The sequence below is a fragment of the Schistocerca piceifrons genome, chromosome 2 (assembly GCF_021461385.2).
Source record: "Schistocerca piceifrons isolate TAMUIC-IGC-003096 chromosome 2, iqSchPice1.1, whole genome shotgun sequence".
Taxonomy (NCBI): domain Eukaryota; kingdom Metazoa; phylum Arthropoda; class Insecta; order Orthoptera; family Acrididae; genus Schistocerca; species Schistocerca piceifrons.
This window is the reverse complement of record NC_060139.1, coordinates 562,899,961-562,925,660: the sequence shown is the minus strand read 5'-3', so window position 1 is coordinate 562,925,660 and position 25,700 is coordinate 562,899,961. Positions and strand designations below refer to the sequence as shown.

The 25,700-nt window shown below is 37.5% G+C and overlaps 1 protein-coding gene across 4 annotated transcripts in view; it reads right to left on the bottom strand.

Annotated features, from left to right (window-relative positions):
• Positions 1-1,307: 1,307 nt before the first annotated feature.
• Positions 1,308-25,700, bottom strand: part of LOC124777078 (stimulator of interferon genes protein homolog) — a 338,173-nt gene continuing 313,780 nt past the window's right edge. For all 4 annotated transcript variants that reach the window (XM_047252357.1, XM_047252356.1, XM_047252355.1 and 1 more), the window contains one exon: positions 1,308-2,024. In XM_047252357.1, coding sequence (XP_047108313.1) covers positions 1,936-2,024 — 89 coding nt within the window. In that variant the 3' untranslated portion in view covers positions 1,308-1,935. The remainder of the gene's footprint in view (positions 2,025-25,700) is intronic.

The window sequence follows — 25,700 nt, the reverse complement described above, 5'->3', positions numbered from 1 at the left end:
GGCCTTGAAAAACTGAACACAGATCAATCGAGAAAACAGGAAGAAGTTGTGCGGAACTATGAAAAAAGTAAGCAAAATTATACAAACTGAGTAGTCCATGCGCAAGATAGGCCACATCAAGGATTGTCTGAGCTCATGCGCGCCGTGGTCCCGTGGTTAGCGTGAGTAGTTACGGAATGAGAGGTCCTTGGTTCAAGACTTCCCTCGAGTGAAAAGTGAAAAGTTTAATTTTTTATTTTCAGACAATTATTATCTGTCTGTCCGTCTGATGCGAGGTAACTGACGGTCTACACACGGAAAAATCTGAAAACGTTAGAAACATACGTTTTGACAGAGCACAGGAAAAACTGTGCGACTGTGAAACTGTTGCATTCATTTGTTGCAGTTTATGCGACAAATTCTTACGTTTTCATCACTTTTTTGGGAGTGATTATTACATCCAAAAGAAAACTTAAATCGGACAAGGTAGGAGAATCTTTTTACCCATTCGCCAAGTGTACAAGTTAGGTGGGTCGACAACATATTCCTGTCATGTGACGCACATGCCGTCACCAGTGTCGTATAGAATATATCAGACGTGTTTTCCTGTGGAGGAATCGGCTGACCTATGACCTTGCGATCAAATGTTTTCGGTTCCCACTGCAGAAGCACGTCCTTTCGTCTACCAATCACACCATTTTGCGGCGCAGTCGCAAAACACAGACACTAAACTTATTACAGTGAACAGAGACGTCAACGAACGAACGGACAGATCATAACTTTGCGAAAATAAAGAAAGTAAACTTTTCACTCGAGGGATGACTTGAACCAAGGATCTCTTGCTCCGCAGCTGCTCATGCTAACCACGGGACCACGGCGGTCCTGAGCTCACACCCCCCCTTGATGTTGCCTGTGTTATGCATGGACTACTCAGTTTGTATATTTTGCTTATTTTTTTCATAGTTCCACACAACTTCTTCCTGTTTTCACGATTGATCTGTGTTCAGTTTTTCAAGGCCTATCCACTGTGCCAACTTATAACTAAATCTGAGGGGGGTGCGATGGGAAGGTTCCCTTGTTAGAATCACTGAAACTTTGGATGGATTGTGACAACACAGCACTCCAGTTTATCCATTTATACTAAACACACAGAACACACCTACTATAAAAGCTGTTTCCGCAGGTCAAGTTGACATTTACCATGCTCCAGTGTAAGCAAAACAAGAATTTCCATGTATCAACATCATATCTGTGCCATGCTAAGAACTTTTCACCTTACCCTTGTATGCTTCAGAGGGTGTCGATAAAATTGAGAATGTAAACATAGCTTTCAGAAAACATATATTGTTTATTTTTATAAAAATATTTTGCACCACAGTGTCACAATAAATATTACAGAATGATGCTTTGATGATATTTACATGCAGTGTAGCCTCTCGTCACCCATTTTGTAACATTCTTGTCTCTCATTTCATTTTATGGTACAATCACCTATTTCTCTTGGAGATACAGTGTAAAAAAAAGTTTAAAAGTATTTTTAAGTACATCATCAGATATTACTATGAATGATTACAGTAACCAACTAGTTTTGGTTTGATTGCACAACGTTTTTTTTTTTACCAATATAGTCAATAAGCTATTTTATTTCTTCTTAATAATGCCATGTTGGATAAAAAATTGTTTTAAATTTTCCTGTTGCTTTTACTGACGTAGTCTCTTTAGGATATAATTCACAATTATTATGTTATAATACATGAAGTCAGTTCTTGTAAACAAATTTTAAAAATATAAAATTACAAAGGCACTTTCAGTCCAAAAATATTTAAAATTCTTCATGTAACGACCAAAAATTGTGTCTGTTAGATAAAAATAAAATAAAAACTGTCATTTAAAAAGTATGTCAATAATATGCTTGATGGAATAACAATTGGCACACATTCTTAATTAAAAAAACATTCAGAGCCTCTGTATATTTTTCAGTTGTTCTATGCGATATAGTAAAAGTTCTGCGATGTTCACACATCTGTTTCCATGTTCATCAAGATCTGGAAAGGTTTTAATAAATAGGTCAATCCACATACTTCAAAATATTGAAATTCTAAACATTTACAAATATGAAACTTATTTATACACACATAAAGTTAGTTATTTTTTTAATTTCTAAATAATTTTTTCCAGCTAGGACCACAACCAATACACAGTTATTGAATTAAATCTTTTTCCTTTACTATGCTGTGCATGAAAGACAAAAGTATGTGCAGTCAATTTTGGCCTCGGTTTATCAATATGTACATATCATTTATAATAACAAAGTATAACATGTGATCAAAAAATATGGTGAATGAATTTCTTTAGCAGCAACTACTGATGCTAAAACCATTTCATGTCATTTGTCTGATACTCTGATATGTTGGCACAGGCAGTGTCAAGTTGGGACATGTTTTAACTTGTCAAAGGTCAGTATGTAGATATGCTAGAGTGACGCTGTGTTTACCATGTTTGTCATGCATCATGAATTTTGAGCAATGTGGGAACACTTAAGTTCTTATTCAAGTTGCAAAAAAGTGCCAAATGAACTCATGAAATGTTGATGACACTGTACTCTGTAGATTGTTTACAAGTGGTGTGAGTGATTGAAAAGCAAAACTGAGTCGGTAGAAGACTAGCAATGTTTGGCACATCCACTACTTCAAAAGCAGAAGAAAATGTGCTAAAATGGCAAAAATTGTTCCTTCAAACAGGCAATTAATTATTCCAGAGCTTACCTATGAACTTAGCATCTTGCATGGGTCCACACAAAGCATTTTAATTAATAATTTGCTAATGAGATGAGTGAGCACAAAATTTGTTCCCAGACATTAGAGTGATGAACAGAAGGAAATCAGTTTGCACAGGGTTGAAAGATAGCCTTCATTGATATCCAGACTTCATGTCCCAAATCGCAACTGGGTATGAAACTTGCATGTAATTATATGATCCTGAGATGGAAATTCGAGTTCCCAAGAGAAAACCCGTGAATCTCCTTGTCCAAGAAGATTCACTGGGTTCCCATTGGGAACTCTTAATTTCCATCTCAAGGTCATATAACTAGATGCAAGTTTCATATCCAGTTATGATTTGGGACATGAAATCAAATCTGGATATGAATGAAGACGATCCTTCAATTCTGTGCAACCTGCAAATGTTGCAGTACACTGCAACGTTTGGAAAACAATGCACAAAGAAAGAGACCAGAAACGTGGGCCAAAGGCTTCCTCTCACAATTCACATCATGCCAAACCTCGCTTCTGGTTCACAAGTTTTTGGCCGGAAAAAGTGTTCCTGTCTGTCTGCATCTACCTTACTCTCCAGATTTAGCACCATACGACTTCTGGCTCTTTCCAAAAATTACTGTGCTTAAAAGAAAAATTTTTGATACCGTGCCTGACATCAAGAGAGCCACGACAGAGCACCTGAACGCCCTTCCAAAATAAGCCCTCCAGAAATGTTTCCAGACATGGATGTAACATTGGGATAAGTGGATTGCTAGCCAAGGACAGTACTGTGAAGGAGATTAAATCAAATTTCATGTACTTGAATGTGCAGTCTTCATTCTGAACAGTTGCTATGAGCCTAAGTCATTGCTATAAAGTGCAAGTCGTCACTAAAAACTAAATATTCACTTCCAGCCCTTAGTTTCTATCTCAAAATAATGTGTGGGGCTCTCCACCATCTGCATTATATTGAACTTTAAAGTTACGGATTCGCAGAGTATGTCCCAACATGAAAAAAATTTCACAGAATGCACAAAGATCTGCAGAGGATGGCATTTGATGCAGAGATTGGTTTATGGCTTTCAAAATAAGCAAAAGTAATTTACTGCACTTAAATAGATGAAAATCCCACTATTGTTTGTTTATACGAGTCACAATTCATCAGTGGAAACATTAACATCATCAAATATCTAGCAGTATGTGCTGGAACAGCTTAAGGAGAAATGACCACATAAAACAAGTCATAGGAAAGTCAGATCCAAGATCAGTTTAATTGGAAGAATTATAAGAAAATATGCTTCATCCACAAAAGAGGTACCTTGCAAAATTCTCCTCCAGTTACAAAGGCAGGTACTACATGAGATATCTGCATTACTAAAGGTTTACAATTAAATTCTGAGGTTGTATATTCTACAAAGAGTTGGGCGACCATTACTCCCTCCCACCTACACTTCATATAAAGACAAAGACGGTAAAATCAGAGCAACTCATACAAAGACTTACCAACAGCTTTTATTTGCAGATACCAATTGCGAAAGGAAAACAAAGGGAAGAAACTGTAGTGGTGTATGTGGTGCCTCTCTCTGCCACACACACTATAAGGTGGCCTGCAGAGTATAGATGTGGAGGGAGAAATGATACAGGCAAATTTGTATTTGGTATTGTGAATGCAAGCTCTCCTTAAGCCTAAATAAATATGGATGATATGTATGAACACAAATAAGAAAATGTCAGCCATGTTTGATTGGAATATTAGCAATATATCTATGTGTTTAGTCACAAAAAGTAAACCCTAAAGGGTCAACTGTCCAGGAAAAAATGACACTCCGAAGTGATCAGCGGGTGTTTACAGAGTATGGTGAACAGGTCCTCCATGCACAAATAGCCAATGTTCATCATACTACTGTTGCTTTCTCTGTCACTGATGCTAGCTCTTGTCATCCAAATACAGCAAAGCCAAAAAAGTTCAAACAAACATAATATTCACAGCAAAAGTGTTTTGGAACAAATAATGAACTTTTTAGATGTGATTTGGAAGAAATAATGTGCATTCTAGATGCATGTAATAAAACGGTGAAACAATTTCAGAACTGATATGTATTAATAATCAGCCAAATGAAAAATGGAGATCTGGAACTGTCTTGAATCATGAGGACATACATTTACACACACCCTTTAATCCTGAGCAAACAATTTAGAACTTCAGACAACTCCTTTATAGCCCTTATCTCACACACACCATAACTACTACCCTTTCCTTTACATCTGGAAATGGCTTAAAATGCAAACTTTTAAAGATGTTTTTAGTGCTGAATGCTTCAGCTCTTAACTGTTGAAGACTTGTGCAACTGAATTCTAGACTGAAGATTTAAGTAACTTGCTTTGGGCACCAAAATTGCTAGTAGAGTAAGGATTGTTATGTAGAAAAATGAACAGTACTCATACAATTGTGGATCTTCTAATACCTTTGGGTAGCTGACTTCTGAACAATTCTACTGCCACCAACATACATTTTGCGCAAGGACTGTGAAGACAGGATAAGAGAAATTAGGGCTTGTATGGGAGCATATAGAAAGCAGTTTTTTCCTCACTCCATTTGTTTGTGGAACAGGAAAAGAAATGTCAAGTACAGGTGCCAGGTGTTTCCCACCATATACTGTAGCCTGTATTGTAGCCTGCAGAATATGTATGGAGATGTAGATACATATTTGCATCCATTGTGATCTTTACTATCGAACTTTTTGAGAAATTCCTTATGTCTAGGGCTATGTCATAAAGGAATGTGAAGGAAATTCTGATTTATTAGATTCACAACATGCTTAACCAAAATCATTTAGTCAGCATTAGAATCTAGCAGACTTCTCAACAAGCTCTAGTAGAAGACCCAGAAGATGGCGCCAGTATATAGTGTAACAACACATCACTCTTGTCACAAAAAGAAAAAAAACAATCAGTTTATTGTGTAAACAGTGCAAAAAATGAATTATGAAAGGTATCTTATGCGTAAAGTAAAATTTCTGGCAGCACAAAAAGTGCGCAAAAGTAAATCTAAAACTCATAAACGACGATTCTCCATTGTAATGATACTTGAATTACGTAACCATTACGGCACCTCAACTTAACCTCTGGATACCAACAATATTCTACTGTTTTTCCGTAAAGTAGTTAACATATTTCTGAGACAACATTCAGATTTGATTTCATTAATGTAGAGGTACTTTGATACATCGATATGTTTATGTTGCAATGATATTATGCTTATGTGTATTCTTTCTTTTGTCACTATGATCTTTGACGTACTTGTAACTGATTTTTGGGCGCGTAAGCGATTATTAGAGAGTTAAAGTCTTGGATGTCATGTTGGAAAGACGCATATTGTAGTCAGATTATAAAATGTATGCATATTGTAGTCAGATTATAAAATGTGAACTTAAATAGTGAGGAAGATGTTTTCTAGTATGTTTTGTATTGTGAAGTGATGTTTTGTGTGTTACGTGCCATTGCAACAAAAGCAATAAAAAAGAAGTGTAACTTGAATTCGGAGTGATGATTACTTTTTTTACATCACCATTGTGCTAACTTTCAAAGGTTTAATCTTCAAGAATGGTTTGTGAAGCACATCTATAAAACTTTTGAATATAGCGGAATAAAACCTAGGCCTCTTTGTATCCGAGCTTGGAATCATCACCATCTAGATTTTCGACGATTGAGCCACGATTTTACAACGAGACCAGCGTGGGAAACACGAAAAGATGAATGCCTAGTTTATTCATTATTACATGAAATGACTTTATTAACTGTGCTCTAATGACACCTGCCACATAATAACTTCGTTGTTGCCCGAAAATGCAGTATTTTGCAGCGTGAGCAACACCACAATCATTATTAAATTTTGACCTTTGTTGCGGTAGGGTTGTTAGACCGTGGGCGTGCCCTCTATGTTCCCAACGTGAAACAACCTACCTAGAAAGTATAATCAAATCGAAGGACGAAATAATCAAACTGCTGCAAAGTGATACTAAATCGATTAGAAGTGAAATTGTGTCTCTCAGGGAAGCAAACGCGAAGTTACTCAGTAATTTGGCACCCTGTGAAAATTCTAGTATGCAGCCTACGAATCCTGTGCCTAGAGCGTAAAGGAACAGTGAAAATTCTCATGGGCAAAATACGATCGAAGAAGACGCAGAGTTTTTCATCAGCGGAAAATCTGTAAGTAAATACCGGTGGAAAACAGTGACATATAATAAAAGGGTGAAATGTGAAATTGGTTCACAAAATCAGATTAACGAAAATGAATTCTTTCTCATTGGCAATTCTATACTAAGAAATGTAGTTTCACGAAACTGTGAAATCAGCTCAACAAACATTATAAAATCTCTTCAGTGCAAACCAGTCTACAGCTAAAAATGAAAACGACCCAAAGACTAATTACAAAGGTGTTTTTATTCATTCTGGGATGAATTCAATACAAAGCAGTAGTCAGGAAGAAATTGTAAGTGAGACGAGAAACATCATTCGTTCAGACAAAGAATTGTACACAAACTCAAGACTGGTTATAAGTGGAATTCTGCACAGAAGGTCAGTAAGCAGTTCTTATACAAACAACATAAACAGTGCTATCAGGGAATAGTGCAATGAACTCGGCGCAATATTTGTTGACGCCAACAAATTTTTAAGTGACAAATGCTTGGGGAAGGATGGCGTTCATTTAAATGGACTAGGCTCAACGAATTTCAGTAAAATAATTACAGACATCTGTAAAATCATTAAGAACACGTGAAAATGATACCGTATGAAGGGGGTGAAAATTCAAAAGTGAAAATTGAAAATGAAGAATATCTTCCAGGCAGAAATTCAAATATAAATATAAGTAAAAAGGACAGCAAGGTTCAGAACTTGTGTTTAACTCCAAACCTGATGGTATTTCATCAAAATGTATAATCACTATCCAACAAAGTAAACAAATTTCATATTTTGTTAGAAAATGATGTGAAAAACACTTTTGTATTATATTTTACTGAACATTGGCTTCACAAAGAGAAATTTCATATGCTATGCATTCCAAATTTTGTATTGTATAAACATGGTGGTAGTTGCATTAATGTTAAAAATAGCATAAATTTTACATGTATGCCTTACGTAGAAAAATTATCCATAGAGAAAGATATTGAGCTAAATGGAATTGAAATCACGGATGAAAAAATTGCTTTAATTTGTCTATACAGGTCGAACTGGTGATATTAACATCATGTTAAAGAACCTTGAAAGTATCTTACACAAGACTACACAAAGAAATAGAAAACTAATTATATGTGGGGATTTCAACATTGACTATGCAAGTGAGTCCAAACAAAAAGCTGCTTTATTGAACCTCGTAGCAACTTTCAATTTAAAGGCTGCTGTAGAAACACCAACACACATCACAAAAACCTCAGCCACAATCCCTGATGAAATATTTACAAATGTGCCCTTGAAATATTCAACACAAATTCACAGGCTTTGGAGACCACCCAGCCCAAGAAATTAGTATAGGATTAGGAAAACAGTTTGGTTCAACTGAATGTCTAACATCTACATCTAGGAAGTAAAATGACCAGAATATACATTTCCTTTACTATCTGAATAAAGAAACTTGGGAAGACATCTATTAATGTAAAAGTACAAATGATAAGTTCAACAAACTCCTAAATAGCTTTAGCTATTATTTTGAACTTTGCTTTCCACTCCATAAAAAGACAGTCACAAAAAAAGATCTGAAAATAAAATGGGTCACAACAGGGATATAAATATCTGCGAAGAAAAAGAGATAACTTCATGAAATATCTAGACAGAGCACAACACATCCTCAGAATTGTGATTCCTATTTTAAGAATTACAAAAAGATTTCAACTAAAGTAATAAAAGAAGCAAAAAGAATGGCAAATAGCACCTTCATAGAAAATGCACCAAATAAAACGAAAGCCACATGGGACATTGTAAGGCACGAAACAGGAGTAAAATGGAGAGAATACTATAATATCAAACTGAATGAAAACTCTTCTGTAATATCTGATCAGCAGACAGCAAATAATTTTAACTCATATTTCTCTGGGGCAGCTGAGATTCTGGTGAAGCAAAACTTTCAATATGCTGCCACTGCAAATCATATTAAAACTATCCCTAGTAACAAGTCTCTCTTCCCATATCCAACAGATGAACAGGAAATGCTAAAAACAATAGGGGAGCTAAAAACAGAATTTTCCTCTGGTACTGACAACATATCAGACCATATCATTGAAAAATGTGCACCCTTAGTAGTTAGGCCCATGGTAGACATACACAATAGTTCGCTTTCTTAGGGAATCTTCCCAGAAACGTTAAAAATAGCTAAAGTGAAGGCATTGTACAAAAAGGGTGAAAAATAGATATAACAAATCATGGGCCAGTCTCTCTACTATCTGTTTTTTCTAAAATAATTGAAAAAATCTTAAAAGACTCGTAGATTTCATAGACAAAAAAAAAAAAAAAAAAAAAAAAAAAAACTTTTCTCAGCTATACAGCACAGTTTTCGAAAATGAAAACCCACCAAGACAGCTATTATCCATTTCTTACATGAAGCTTTAAATGCATTAGATAAAAAAGAACACACAACGGCAATATTCCTAGATCTTCCAAAAGCCTTTCTCCTTTTAACCATGGTCTATTGCTTAGAAAGCTAGAAAATGTTGGTGTCAGAGGCCCAGCCTATGAGTGGGTAAAGTCATATCTACAAAACAGACACCAAGTAGTTGAAGTCTTGTACAAAGAAGGAAAAAAATTATTTTCCTATTAATCAGAAAAACAATGTTTTAAATACGATGTGCCACAGGGTTCTGTACTGGGACCAATATTGTTCTTGCTGTTTGTAAATGACTAGGAACCATCCAGCCCTAACTATAAGTACATTAAATATGCTGATGATACAAATATACTTATCAAAGGCAAGACCTCAGAAGAGCTCCAAAACGAAATAAAAAAGAGCACTTCACATGTATCAGAATGGTACGCAATGAATAACTCAATAATAAACACACATAAAACAAATACTATGCATCCATCTACACACAGTGCAGAATAAGCAGCCTTTAACCGCAACCATAGAACTGTTAGGCAAAAGACTTGAAATTGTAAATAGCACCATATTTTTAGGAGTTTGGATCCAAGATGACCTAAGATGGCAGAAACACACACGCAGCACCTATGTAATAAATTAAACACCATTTGTTATAGCATAAAAATTCTTTCTGGATGCAGATCAATGCAAGTCATAAAAAATGTGTGCTATGCCCAAGCAGAATCGCTACTAAGATATGATTCAATTTTCTGGGGAAATTCACCACCCAGCAAAAGCTGTTTTATTGTACAAAAAAGAATTTTATGAGCCATGGAAGGCACAGCAACTCGATCTTCATGCAAACCCTCATTTAAAAAGCTTCGTATTCTTCCATTACCATGCCTATATATCCTCGAAACAATAATATTTATAAGGAAAATCAGATGAAAAAAAAAATATATATATATCCATTCATACAACACAAGGAATAGTCAAGATTTACATATGCAGTTTTCACATACAACACCAAAACAAAAAGGACCCTTGCAAGCAGGAAAATAACTGTATAACAAACTACCTACAAATATTAAGGCAATAACTGGCGTGCACACATTCAAAACTGCTGTGAGTGACTACTTGCTACAGAATTGCTACTATAGTGTTGATGAATTTTTATCTACAGTGTAAATATGTGAAAAATTAAAATAGTTTATACAATTAAGGCCAAAATGAGAAATGTGTACATGTACATTCATCTGTGTATTATGGGTGGTCTATTAAATATGTGTGTGTGTGTCTGTATAATCAAGGCCGAAAGTAAGAAATGTGTATGTGTAAAATTTATTTGTGTATTTATGGAAGGTTATTCCCATATTGCTATATACTGGAAACCATACAACAGTTTTTTCTGTTAAAACTTTATTGCAAATTATTTGACTTGTCCTATATCATTATGTACCCATATACAATGTATGATTCACAGGACTAATAATACAATACAATGCAATATATTCGATTCAGGTAGAAGAGACATGTCAAACAGTTGTAGTAAAATTTCACCACAGAGAACAGATGCTAATGCCAACATCCTAATAATAATAATAATAATACAGTTTGTTACAGAAGAAATCTAATAATAAGTTACTCCTATCAGTTTATGCTCCAAGTTTTTGGAAGGGTACATCTGCAAAGGAACCACATACAGAACTGTATATTCGTGGGTACTGCTTGAGTATTTTACATCTTATCATATCTTGTGTGATGAGCAAGCATGAGGAATTCAGAAGTATGCTGCTAGATTTATACCCGAGTTTATTCAGCATGAAGAATTAGGGCAATTCCATGTCAAATCAACAAGTGCTACAACCTGACCCTCTCAGATTTTTTTGAAATTAAGTATGCATATATTACTCATAAATCATGACACAAATTAATTTTTTCACATTTTTCTGATGAAAAGTTACCGAGTAAGGACCTTCAAAAATTGAAAAGATGACAAATTTTTGACTCGCGGAACAATGTTGTTTTCTTTACAGCTCGTGTTCTAATTAAGCTAGAGCCATAAAATTTACTTCATTGGAAAGCTCTTTTAAAGCGCTTTTATATGATACCAAACATCATTAGTTTAATATATATACACAAATTGTTAAAAAAAACATTGTTGAATTTAGCGAATTTTGAAAAACCGTATTTTTAAAATTCTCAAAAAAACATATGTGAAAGATACACTTTACATCTACATATTCTGAAAGTTTCAACTTGGGATGATCCATGAGATCACTATCAAAAGCAATTTTACGTTAAGGGTGGCGCTTTAAAAATTCGTAAAAACTAATTTATTTTAGATATTAGGCCTACTTCTCACCAGCTATATGTTGTTGTAAAATGTGGAAATTAAATATAACTTATAATTGACAAAAGAACATATGTTTTATGCTTCTGTAATTAATAAATACAAAATGAAAACTTAAAAAAATAAATAAATAAAAAAACACAGAAAGATGAATACCTGAGATCACACCTAAATTCAGTTAGTAATTACTATTATTTACAAATAGGCGTCCTATTAGTGCACTTCTTCATACTTCGAACTAATCAGTCTGTTCACATCAACATTTCTGCACTGGATAACTTATATGTTCGCCCTACAGGAGTTTGAGGGTTCACGATTGGCACTACTTCCCTACTGCTTATGGAAAAAATATCTGGATGACTCGGAAACGTAAAAGATGGTGACAGTTCATGTGGAGTAAGAAACTAACTGTGATTTCATCCTTCTCCTGATTTTTTTTTCAAGTACACACGTTAACCACCAGAGTCCATTATAATCACAGCATATCCTTTTATGTCTTTGAATGGCATTGTATCACTGTCAGAAACTGTCACCAGTTCAATTTTAGTGTCATCAGAGTTTGAATACACTTTTGTTATTATTTTGTCCTTGCTAAAAGGAATAAAAGTGTGAAGTTTTTGTGTCCCTACAATTTTGCAGCATTTCTCAAATCTTTCCATAAGTTTCATTTCTTCATTTTTGTGATCTTCTTTAGTAGCATACTTGAAGTTCGTTGCTTCTATGTTATCCTTGGCAAACATAAAAAGTTGTTTTGGTGTCATTATTTGATCACTGTATGGCCGTTGCAGACTTGCTCGAGCTGCAAGTCGTTTAACTGTTCCACCAACACCATCGTTAGCTCCCTTCCCATGCGAGGTGGCTGAAAAATGCCATTCAGCTTCAGTTTGGAAATCTTCTTCATGATGGCACAGGATGATAAAGTTCTTCCTATTTTTATAATGAGCTGCTGCTCCATCAGAGAAATAATAGATTTTTCTTGGTTTTCTACCGAATTTAACAGTCAGGAAGTCCATCAAGTATGATTGGAACAAATGCACAGCAACAGCGTCATGTGTTAGGCATTCTGATATGATTACAGGACTTGTCTGCTCAAGTTTGTTCCCATCCTTGTAATAAGCGACAATGGGATGAATCGTTGTTTGCATGTTTGTCCAGTGATAGCCTTGAACTTCATCCTGGATGACAAAGGAGTAATTTTCAGAAAAGTCACAGATCGCTAAGACCTCGCCTTCTTTAAGTTCATTTCTCAGTCTCTTTTGGAAGGTTGATTGTTGACTAGCAACAAATGAATGTCGTGTAAGTGATTTTAATTTATCAAAAAAACAATCAATAAAGTTGTCAGATGATTTTATGATTGTTTCTAGAGATGCGTGATCAACAGAAACCCATCACTGATAAGTTATATTACCAATATCATTATTATTCAACAAATCTTGTAAATATGTCTTAAATGTTTCTGGGCCAGGGGAGAATTTACATTCACCAAAATGACAAGCAGGTAATGACGGATCACATACAACTCTTGGAATGCGGTCTTTGTAAGTTTTTATTGGATTATCTTCATTCTTTGTCAGCTGAGGAATGTTACACCCAGTCAGCATGAGTTTGAAGTTTTTATGGATAGTGCACACACAGACACTATGTGTACCACTACTTCCAGCTAAAACACAATTTTTGGGACATAGGTCTGCAAACTTCGCAAATCCAATGTGGAGCTCTGGATGGTTGTCTTTAAATTCTTTCAAATTACTTAAAACTAGCCGTTTTTGTACTTGCAGTTTTTCTCCATTATCTCTCACAAGCACAAAATCTTTTTTCCCAGACATTGCCCTGCTTATCTCATCAGAACAATAAAAGTCTCTAACAAAATCAGCAGTTGTTTGATAAAGTCTTGCCAGGTTTTGGGTTTGGTGAAGACAAAATTCCCCTGGCCTTCACCAAATCTTTTATTCTTCGAGCCATGTAATTTGTTACTTTAAATTCATCTTGAAGCTTCTTAACACTCCAGCTTTTAGGTAAAATGGTAAGAATTTCCACCTGTGTACTTCAAGATGTACATGAACGAAATTTATCTTTTAGCTGACTGATCCTCTCAGATTCTGCATGATCATGTACACTCTTTGACATAAAACTTGACCGGCGGCCGGCCGCTTCAGAGGCTAAGTCCGCGCCGATCGCGACATGGGACAAAAAAACTGGCCAACTCGCAAATTTTCTAAGTCCGGTTATCTGCACAATCTGGCAACACTGTAGACTGCGGCACTTCCTGGAGGAAAACTTGTCCCATGATAGAGAAACTCTAGGCTGATTACGCCTGTGGTCTAGCGGTAGCGTGCGTTGTTTCTGTTCATAATGTCAGTGGATCGAGAGCAGCTGGCATAAAATATTTTTATAGCCTCTTCTGTCTGAATGCTGAAGACGTGAATGTAATGGTAGCGCAGATTCAATCTATTTCGCTTTGTGACACACCGATATCAAAATTTTATCCAGTAACGATTTTGCGGCAGATTTCCTGCAGACTGTCCTCCTCTGGACGCCGTATGCGGCAAAGCTCCGGGATCCATTTGCTGGCTACTGGCAGCGGCCGTGGCGACAGTAGCGGCGCTGCACTCCCCCGTTCTTTATCGAAAGCGCCTGCTACCGCTCATCGCTTTTGATGATTTAAAACTCTTTATTATTAAATGTTGCTCCACAGAAAATTTCTACAATTTCCATTCACGCTCAAAAGCAACGGAGACAGACGCCCTGATTAGTAGGCGGGTATTATATTACATTAATCGGCAAGAGCTGAGTATGGCCCGAAATTAATTTTATAGACTGGGACGAAATTAAACCACCTCACTACATTCGATGAATTTATAAATGCTTCATACCTCGTTTCTTTTCCTTTCAAACTCAATTATTTGTGCAACTTTTGGTCAATGTTTGGATGTTTTCGTCAAGCCAGAGTGAGCGTCTGTGGTGTAAAGTGTATTACAGTTCTTGTTTCATTCCTTATGGTAAGTCTATGCGATAAACTGTGTGAATACCTTGCAATGCATGCTCTGTAGCAGTGCAGGAACACTGCACATTTGGAGTTCCATGTATGGGTTCATGAAGTATTTATTGTTGATCGGAAGTGATAGTTAAGGTCATCAGATTTAAACCAGAAAAATTTGTCGTTTTGAAGGTTTCAGAGAACGGAAAGGAATTGCTAACGCCGGTGTTCGAAAACGTCTACAGTTAAATTCTATTGCAAAAATTTAGAAGAAGGGAACTACATTAATGAACATGTGCACTTCATAAACAACCTTCTGACATGTTAGACCTATATGACGAACAAAGCTCAAATTTATATCGTTGACAGTCGGTTTGAATCTTTTCAGGGTGTATTTTACAGTGAAGCACCTTGGAATTTGCAAAGCAGAAATCCATGATATTAACTTAATTTACTAAGTCGAAATCGGACGAAGATTGATCTTTAAAGGCATTCTTCAGATTTCGCATAAGAAATTTTTACTAGCAGTTTGCAACTCCATTAATTAAAATGGAAAATAAAAGGTTGTAGTCAGCGGCTTCTACCGTGATTCGAACTGCTATGTCTTATAGTACAAGCACTGCAACGCACAAGGGAACCTCTGAGCTAACGACACACTGGCGGCCAGAGGCGGAATATAGTCACTGCGATGTTGCCTGAGCCTCAAAACGCAACCTTAAACTCACGAACAGAGGAGGTGGAGATTACTGTTTTAACGTCCCGTCGACAACGATGTCATTAGAGACGGAGCACAAGCTCGGATTAGGGAAGGATGGGGAAGGAAATCGGCCGTGCCCTTCCTAAGGAACCATCCCGGCATTTGCCTGAAGCGATTTAGGGAAATCATTGAAAACCTAAATCAGGATGGCCGGGCGCGGGATTGCACCGTCGTCCTCCCGAATGCACACACAAACAGGTGTTACTTATGTGAAGAACGCCGTTCTTGGAGTCCAGAAATTAAATATACTTTCTAATTGTGTCATCTTGCAGTGGATTATATCGTACGAGTCTTCGATGTGGAAAACGAATGTCAAGTGAATTTAGCGAGGTAACGCCGACCTACACCCGGTAGTAAATGCACTATCAGAGTGTTGACAAATACTTGCTACGACGCTGCCATTTCTAGGCTCTCTGACGAGGCAGCTCTTCAGCCAAATGCTTGCCGTGATTCTCCGATACGGTTCTTCAGAGTGGAGACGCGCGCGCACGTTTGGTTTTTATGCGGCGTTCTCCCCTGATGGTTTCTGACGTCGCCTTGTGGGCTATGTATACATATGAGACATTCAATTATCATTAATCCAGAATGATACAAGTTTCAGCTTCCGGCGTGGAAGAAGGCTGTTGACGCCGACATTATATCATTTCAACGTAGGGAAAGCAAAACGGATCATTCAATGTTTCTCATTCAACATAAAGCATGTGAGATAATTTTCCGTAACGTTCATAAACATCTAAAAATACAAACGAAGTAAAAATACACCGGAAGCTTATTCGAACTGAGTATAACGCTTTGCTCCTCGATGTCGAATTTGTCCACTTGCAATCTTTTGCAGCATACACATAGAATGTCATTATTACCACGAGAATGAAGAAATATGTTGGTAAGGATGGAAGCAAGAAGAGACGCAGTCAACAAATATTCTATTCCTCATGGCATTCATTTCATTTGACACGTAAGAAGAGGTAAAGCGGGAATTTACTTTCGTTAACACGAAAGATATGCCGCACATATTGATAACGAGGAAGTCTGCGTCTTCATACGTTTCCTCCTTGAAATCTGTATGCTCTATTATATACTAAGTAGCCCGATCATTGTTTCAGTAATGTTACCCTCTTGTTTGACCCCGTAACGATGAACAGATTCCAAATGCATGTCTCCCTTCCTGGGTTGTTTTTTGTGTTTTATTGCTTGGAATTCCTAAAGCAGACCATTGTGCCTTCCCCCCTCGTGGGTTAGGTCTCAAAACTAAACCGCTTTGCATCCAATGGCATAATTTATTCAGACAGCATCAGCATAGAACTATCAAACAAAGCCTTCCACTCTAACCAGCACTGACCAAAGTGTAATCCACGGTCATGGTCCTAAATTACCAGCTGTCTACTACTGTGGCAAAGTCCGTACTACACTGTCGATTCCGCAGCACCATTTTATCTGGTAACACTGTGTAGTTGCACAGTTGTGCTACCAGGTCTGTCCTCACACTGTCAACTTTATGTATCTCACTTCTCCTGTAGCGTAGATCACGAGGAGCCGAAGTAAATGAGTGTATTGTGCATGACGTAACATTCAGTATTCCCTTCTTTCATAGCCACTCTTCATGTGCATCGATACCAAATAGGAATGCGAAAACTCTTGCGAGTGAGAGAATGACAATAACAATCGTAACAAGAACAAGCAAATAATGAATGATGTTTATTCCAACGCAGAACGAGAATGGCTTTAAATATAAAAATCTGTATCTATATCCACATCTATTGATCTTTGAGTTGGCACAATGCAAATATATTCTTAGCATTTAGTTACTGAATTTAGTTCTGGATGTTTGCAGAGAAAAGGAAAAGTCGGTACTTCTCGCTAGTGTAATATAATGTGAACCAGCAACTACCCTTTCCTTAGAACACGACTCAAGCAGGTCCTCAAGTAGGTAGCAAGGCACTGCTGCATTCTGTTCCCTGACATTGCTCTGATGACGGTTAATGCAGATAGTTCCGATTATGAAATACAAAACATATTGCAGGTTAGTTCCTAGGGTAGTAACATTAAATTTGCGTTGTAGACGGCACATGAACGTGACGACTATCCATATTACTCATCAATATAAAAAGACAATATTTTGGGAATTTAGCAGGATTACTCAAAATGAATTCTGAAATTGGGTGACTGACTGCACAGGTGCTAAACGTCGTCAAGAGTATACGATGTCCTAATCGCATTAGGAATATGAAGAACGTCTTCGACAGCTCGCAACTTTCACATTGCTATCTCCACCCTACTCCAGATAGCCCTCGGTGGAGTTGCACTACGTTACCGATGTTATGGAAGGCCTTCAAACCGACAACAGACCACATATTGAAAAATACAAGCGAATTCTCTTGCAGAGTAAGCTTATTGTAACTAATCTAAAAATTATTGGAGAGGAACATTGTCCTATTGAAAAAAAGTAAAATGTTACACACTGTTGACGTCAAGGGGACATTATCTATGTCCTGTCTTGTGTCCTACTCATCTATAATATCAAGTGTACTATGAAAATGATTATATATAATGGATGATAGGGTAAAGCATTGATACCAGATGGTGGGGACCGGCCGGTGTGGCCGTGCGGTTCTAGGCGCTTCAGTCTGGAACCGCGTGACCGCTACGGTCGCAGATTTGAATCCTGCCTCGGGCATGGATGTGAGTGATGTCCTTAGGTTAGTTAGGTTTAAGTAGTTCTAAGTTCTAGGGGACTGATGACCTTAGAAGTTAAGTCCCTTAGTGCTCAGAGCCATTTGAACCATTTGAACTATTTAACACAAAATGACATTAAAAATTAAAGTTATTCACGAGCAGCTAGTTGAGAATATGTATGAACATTAAATGACACGACGAACTGAAATAATATGACGAAGAGTTCAGCGCTCACTGGGAATAGAGCCCCACACATATCGTTGTTGACTACACACAAAGGGACGTCAGCTACCGAATTTTTCTCCACCAGCTGCTCAGAATAGCATCTTGAACTTACAGTCATCTCGCAAATAGTTCTGTGTCTCACTGGGAGTTAAAAACGTCAGATATCGTTAGTGTTGACAACGAATGAAAATACATTAAAAATCAAAATTATTATCCACCAGCAGATAGGTGTTCTCATGATAGAGCTTGATAATACATAATTAAATCTTTAGTGCCGGGCCAGGATTCGATCCCATTCACGCGTAATATGTGAAGGTGTTGAGGAATCTGCAGTTTTGAACAAACAACAAATTGTAGCCGAGCTGTATTGCCACGAAGGGATCAAATTCCGCGTTAAGGGCGGTCTGAGTTGCATTCCCAGTTTAGAACCAATTTTATCGACATACAGAAGCTCAAATAAAAGATGGAATAAGTGTCCTGTGACCATACATAGCGTTTGTGTCGTCACTTTAAATAAATAACTAGTATAAGAAAGGTTACTGGTGATAGAGTTTCTACATGTCGCCACTCCAGACTTTATTGTGGTTCAACCTACCGTCTACTTGGTAAAGAAGGAATATCATCTTTAATGTGAATTTTCAGACCACGCAGCCATTATATCTCCTTCACTTGGTGTAGCCAGGAGAGAATGGAATCTGTCTCTCCCTATCTAAAATCATTGACGGAAGTGGGAATCCAACCCAGACCATAGGTATAACAACCTACCATCCGTCCAACAGACCACGAAATCCTCTTCTCTGCGAGTCATTTTTCTATCGTAACGCAGTTGCGCCACACTGGATGAGAATTCTGACACACAGGCTCCCTGTAGTAATTTGCAGCATGTTCAGTAAATTCATTTACTTGGTTGACCGAATCACCATGAACTAGCTGCCTCGGTTACCCAGTGCATACATTCGACTATTTTGTAATCGCAGAAATAAAATCAAGTAACTGCCACCTACACACAACTGCCAACAGTGTAGGATGCAGAAGTTTAAATAGGAAGTGTTCCTTTCCACTTGAGCTATTCTATTGCGCTATCTGTTACTAGAAAACGTCGTTCAGTCCAAAAGAAAAGCTGTAACTGTTTGTCTCTCAGAAGTCAAGACCTGGCCATATGCATAATCTCACAGTGCTGTGGAATCCAAAAGTTCTGGAGGAATAGTTGCCGAGCTCTGGAGCTGCTGTAGCTACGTGTCAGCTTGTAGCATAGATAAGATGTCGCGAGTTCGAATACATTCAGTGCTACATTTTTTAAAACGCAATTCTGCTCTCTGCTGAAGGTATCAATCTAATGGAATTTTGAACATAATTACCTTCACTTCTCAACCCAAAGTAGTCGCATGTGGAAAAAGGGCTAACTACTGTGACATTTTGTTCTATTCAGGTTTAATAGACAGCAGGCAGCAGATGCATCTCGAAGATGTGCAGGGAGAGCGCATCGTGCCATAATATGTCAGAAAAGTATTTTCTACATTAGCCGTCGTGTGGTAGTGATATTTTATTGTTCTTCAAACTTTGTTTGACAGCTTTAACTCAGAACAAGTTTTCTACATGCATGTAATCAATAAACTGCATGTGCATTGTCAGACTGTCATAGGTAACATCTGAGAATTCGCATATATCGTTGATGATTAATTTCTCTCTCATGTTTACTATTGTTTTAACAACACTAAAGGAAACCTTACGAAAATGGTGCACTGTATTATAAGAAATGAAATAAAACTAACCATGATAACCTTACGACGAAAGTATCTGTACACAAGCATGCCTCTATCGACACGAATTAGTAAAATACTACTCACTTAGATTTTGATTGGGTCTGTGTTTAATTGGTATGCTGTGTCATACTCAAGAGGTATGCAAATGTGGCATTTCAGAAATATAGTTACGTATTCCTAGAAACCCAAAATTCGCTTGTCAGCAGCGGAAAGAGGCCTTACCTGTTGTGCAGCATTGTAAGTTTTTCAACATTGCACTATGAGCTGAAAGCATTTTCTTGCGATTTCCTTATTGATGTTTGATCTGACTGCTTGTAGCTCTTTCACAGAAGGGATAAAAACGTTACCGTCAGTGAGACTGGAACTGCGAACCGTAACAGACGCTTTTTCACAGCTCAGCACGTTACCACAGAGCTGGCGAGGAGGTATGGGTCTTAGCTTCCTATTACGAGGGCAATTGTAACTAGAACTCGTAAACCGCTATTTGAAGGTCGAGAGTAGTTGCGGTTTCCACCTGCAACGACTTTCCTGGGCTGAAAACCGTAAATTTTCAATCTTTTGTTACCCTTCAAGCGATAATAACTCAGATTATTCAATGGAAATGACAGGTAAAATCAAGTGAACTTTGAGGCTTAATTCCGTGCACACCAGGAAGTAACTCGTCGATCACAGAGTTGCCAAACATACGTTGCCTTGTTGCCAAATCTCAGTTACAGTACCAGCAGGAAGAAGACGAACCGATGTGATCCTACAGCGGTCTGGGAAGTGACTATAGCTGGTGTCTCCAAGTCACGGCTGCTACGGCCTGGAATACGTAATGCGTCTGATTCGCTTTCTGTAACTAGGTTTAGGGACTGGAGCGTAGTTACTAATAATACTCAGAACTGACTGCAAACTGAGCATCATAAATCAGTAACTCTCATTGTTGTTTTTATATTTCTTTCGTAAGTGTACTCAAAACTAAGAAAGTCATTCACAGGCGTTTTCGTGCCTCGCCGATAGTCGAGCACAACATACAAATAAAAATAAAAAAGAATGTGTGTGTGTGTGTGTGTGTGTGTGTGTGTGTGTGTTTGTGTGTGTGTGAGAGAGAGAGAGATAAATAAAAAGCAATGAGAGAGAGTGTAAAAAATTGTTGTAAAGAAATTGAATCATGGTATTTAAAGAAATCTTTCATTAAAATGACACGTTCCACATCATTACGAAATGTCGTATTCATGATCTATGGAACAAGAGTTAATCTAATGTAATCTAATCTAATTTAATCACATCATATTGATGATTAGCCATGAAGAGTCATGAATTACCGAAATTTTGGCCAATATCAGTAACCAAATCTAAACTTGAAAATAAAAGACGACAATTTTTGTAATAAACCGTGACTCCTATCAAGACTCTTTCGTCCCTGTTCTCTATCCACGAATGATGTCTGATATACCTCCATTCTGAAGTAACAAAGTGTGCATGCATTTAAAGATGAAATGCATGATGTGAAGTTCTGTGACGGAGATACGAACCCAACACGTAATCCGATTGTTAACTAAGAAAAATCAAATGTTACGTATCGGTTTTTCTTACGAGCCGCTAGGTGTCTGAATCTAAAATAAGGATACAAACTTTTGTGCCTAAGCGACAATCGAACTGCACACCTACCGTGCATCCACGAATATAGCTTAAGTATCAGTTGCTTACTCATGAACAGTAAGATGTGTGCGTGTTTGACCAGAAATAACGACACCTGTTGCGATTGTTGGAAACACGTGAACAGACATTGAAATTGCGTGTTAATTTTCACTAGCAGGTGGGTGTGCACTTGATAAAGCTAGAAATGAAATTAAGAATATTTTTGTACTGGATCAGGTTTCAGACCCACATACTTACCTTTGGAGGAGACCTAGAGAAGATTGCAGTCTTGGGAAAAGGAACGAAATGACTGAACTATACTGTTCCGAGAGATTCAGATCCTCGAAAGAGGAGATACGAATTCGAATCACAGTCCAGCACCAAATTTTTAAACGTCTCTAGTTCAATCAAGTACAAGTAAAATAAGAGCCCTGTCCCTTTAAATGGCTATCGGTTCATCAAATAAAATAAAATTTTCTATTGTAAGTAAGCTTACTGGCGACTGTATTTCTGTTTACCATGACTTCCGCTGTGTCATTTCCCAACGTAAACCGGCTCTGCCCAGTTGGTAATGAAGGAACGTGATGTTTAATGCGGATTCTGGATTATAACGTCTTTCTCTTGAGGTTACCAGAGGTAAAATAAATCTGTTTGTGCCTCTTAAAAGTAAATGCCTGAACCCACGCATTGCACCTGTGATAGCTCGTTCCACCATACCATTGTGGCCACATTACCCAGCCCCAAGAGTGTGCTGTAACGGATGATGTGCTTAGCTTACAAAATTAGTCACGGTGGAAAAAATGCGAGTCTATTAAATGGTCAAGTAGAAGCAAGCTTCTGACGCAGAGATTATGCTATTCTCATGTCAGCAGGATGTAAAGACTCTTCTAGGCATCATAGGCTGGATGTGAAGCCATTTCGATTTTTCACAAATTCAGCAAATTTCTTAGTTCGAGAAAATCCACTGTGAAGTGTGAAGTTGCCGGATAATTCGATTATTCCTGTTATTATTAATATCATTCTATTCATACCGCTGCTGTAACACAAGTGCTTGAACATCATTTAATGCCTTTTGGTCACTATAGATGTAGTTTCCCAAGAACAGGTTCTTGGTGCTTAAGACGATTTAAGCAGAAACTAAATTCCCTCAGCTTCGACAATGTTTAAAGAAATCGTCTTATTGGCACTAAATCGTGGTTTGTGAATTGTTTACCGGCCGTACTCTGCCTTATTTTGCCGGTTGGAAGGCAAAAGCTTACTGACAAATTTCACACAGAAATTACTGTTACAGTGTACTTATGGAGCCAAATGAGTGAATTGCGTATTTTCCGGTGAGAAAGAGCACTGGCAAACAGTCTTCGCTACATTAGGTTATTTAAACTTGTGTCACTCTGAGCTAGAATTTATGGTCAGCGACTAAGTGTAAGGTCAACGTTTCGGATGCGAGTTTTGCGACAGTGAAATACTTTCCTACATTATAGAAGCAAATATTAAATTTGAACTAATATTGCGAAAATTTTGTACTTGGACAGCTTAGAATGAAAATACTTCTGTTTATTTCAAAGGGAAACAATAGATTTTCTAAAACACTGTCTGTCATACACAACTTGAAACAGGTCATGTCGACCAAATCATGTGGAAGAACTAACAGCAACGTATATCGGAAGGCAGTAAGATCTCTTGCCTTTTGGTTTGTCAGTACTCGATAGCCATTTCTAGGCGAAAGTAAATGAAGAAAGGCAGTGCGTTTTTGTTACCAAATAACGTCTTCGTCAATTACTTTAGTTTTAAAGTAATCTACGAGTAATTGCTGGTGTTTGATATTAACATGAAAAGGATTCCGTAGACAGGAAAAGTACCTGTTCTTGGGAAACTACATCTATAGTGACCAAAAGGCATTAAATGATGTTCAAGCACTTGTGTTACAGCAGCGGTATGAATAGAATGATATTAATAATAACAGGAATAATCGAATTATCCGGCAACTTCACACTTCACAGTGGATTTTCTCGAACTAAGAAATTTGCTGAATTTGTGAAAAATCGAAATGGCTTCACATCCAGCCTATGATGCCTAGAAGAGTCTTTACATCCTGCCGACATGAGAATAGCATAATCTCTGCGTCAGAAGCTTGCTTCTACTTGACCATTTAATAGACTCGCATTTTTTCCACCGTGACTAATTTTGTAAGCTAAGCACATCATCCGTTACAGCACACTCTTGGGGCTGGGTAATGTGGCCACAATGGTATGGTGGAACGAGCTATCACAGGTGCAATGCGTGGGTTCAGGCATTTACTTTTAAGAGGCACAAACAGATTTATTTTACCTCTGGTAACCTCAAGAGAAAGACGTTATAATCCAGAATCCGCATTAAACATCACGTTCCTTCATTACCAACTGGGCAGAGCCGGTTTACGTTGGGAAATGACACAGCGGAAGTCATGGTAAACAGAAATACAGTCGCCAGTAAGCTTACTTACAATAGAAAATTTTATTTTATTTGATGAACCGATAGCCATTTAAAGGGACAGGGCTCTTATTTTACTTGTACTTGATTGAACTAGAGACGTTTAAAAATTTGGTGCTGGACTGTGATTCGAATTCGTATCTCCTCTTTCGAGGATCTGAATCTCTCGGAACAGTATAGTTCAGTCATTTCGTTCCTTTTCCCAAGACTGCAATCTTCTCTAGGTCTCCTCCAAAGGTAAGTATGTGGGTCTGAAACCTGATCCAGTACAAAAATATTCTTAATTTCATTTCTAGCTTTATCAAGTGCACACCCACCTGCTAGTGAAAATTAACACGCAATTTCAATGTCTGTTCACGTGTTTCCAACAATCGCAACAGGTGTCGTTATTTCTGGTCAAACACGCACACATCTTACTGTTCATGAGTAAGCAACTGATACTTAAGCTATATTCGTGGATGCACGGTAGGTGTGCAGTTCGATTGTCGCTTAGGCACAAAAGTTTGTATCCTTATTTTAGATTCAGACACCTAGCGGCTCGTAAGAAAAACCGATACGTAACATTTGATTTTTCTTAGTTAACAATCGGATTACGTGTTGGGTTCGTATCTCCGTCACAGAACTTCACATCATGCATTTCATCTTTAAATGCATGCACACTTTGTTACTTCAGAATGGAGGTATATCAGACATCATTCGTGGATAGAGAACAGGGACGAAAGAGTCTTGATAGGAGTCACGGTTTATTACAAAAATTGTCGTCTTTTATTTTCAAGTTTAGATTTGGTTACTGATATTGGCCAAAATTTCGGTAATTCATGACTCTTCATGGCTAATCATCAATATGATGTGATTAAATTAGATTAGATTACATTAGATTAACTCTTGTTCCATAGATCATGAATACGACGTTTCGTAATGATGTGGAACGTGTCATTTTAATGAAAGATTTCTTTAAATACCATGATTCAATTTCTTTACAACAATTTTTTACACTCTCTCTCATTGCTTTTTATTTATCTCTCTCTCTCTCTCACACACACAAACACACACACACACACACACACACACACACACACACACACATTCTTTTTTATTTTTATTTGTATGTTGTGCTCGACTATCGGCGAGGCACGAAAACGCCTGTGAATGACTTTCTTAGTTTTGAGTACACTTACGAAAGAAATATAAAAACAACAATGAGAGTTACTGATTTATGATGCTCAGTTTGCAGTCAGTTCTGAGTATTATTAGTAACTACGCTCCAGTCCCTAAACCTAGTTACAGAAAGCGAATCAGACGCATTACGTATTCCAGGCCGTAGCAGCCGTGACTTGGAGACACCAGCTATAGTCACTTCCCAGACCGCTGTAGGATCACATCGGTTCGTCTTCTTCCTGCTGGTACTGTAACTGAGATTTGGCAACAAGGCAACGTATGTTTGGCAACTCTGTGATCGACGAGTTACTTCCTGGTGTGCACGGAATTAAGCCTCAAAGTTCACTTGATTTTACCTGTCATTTCCATTGAATAATCTGAGTTATTATCGCTTGAAGG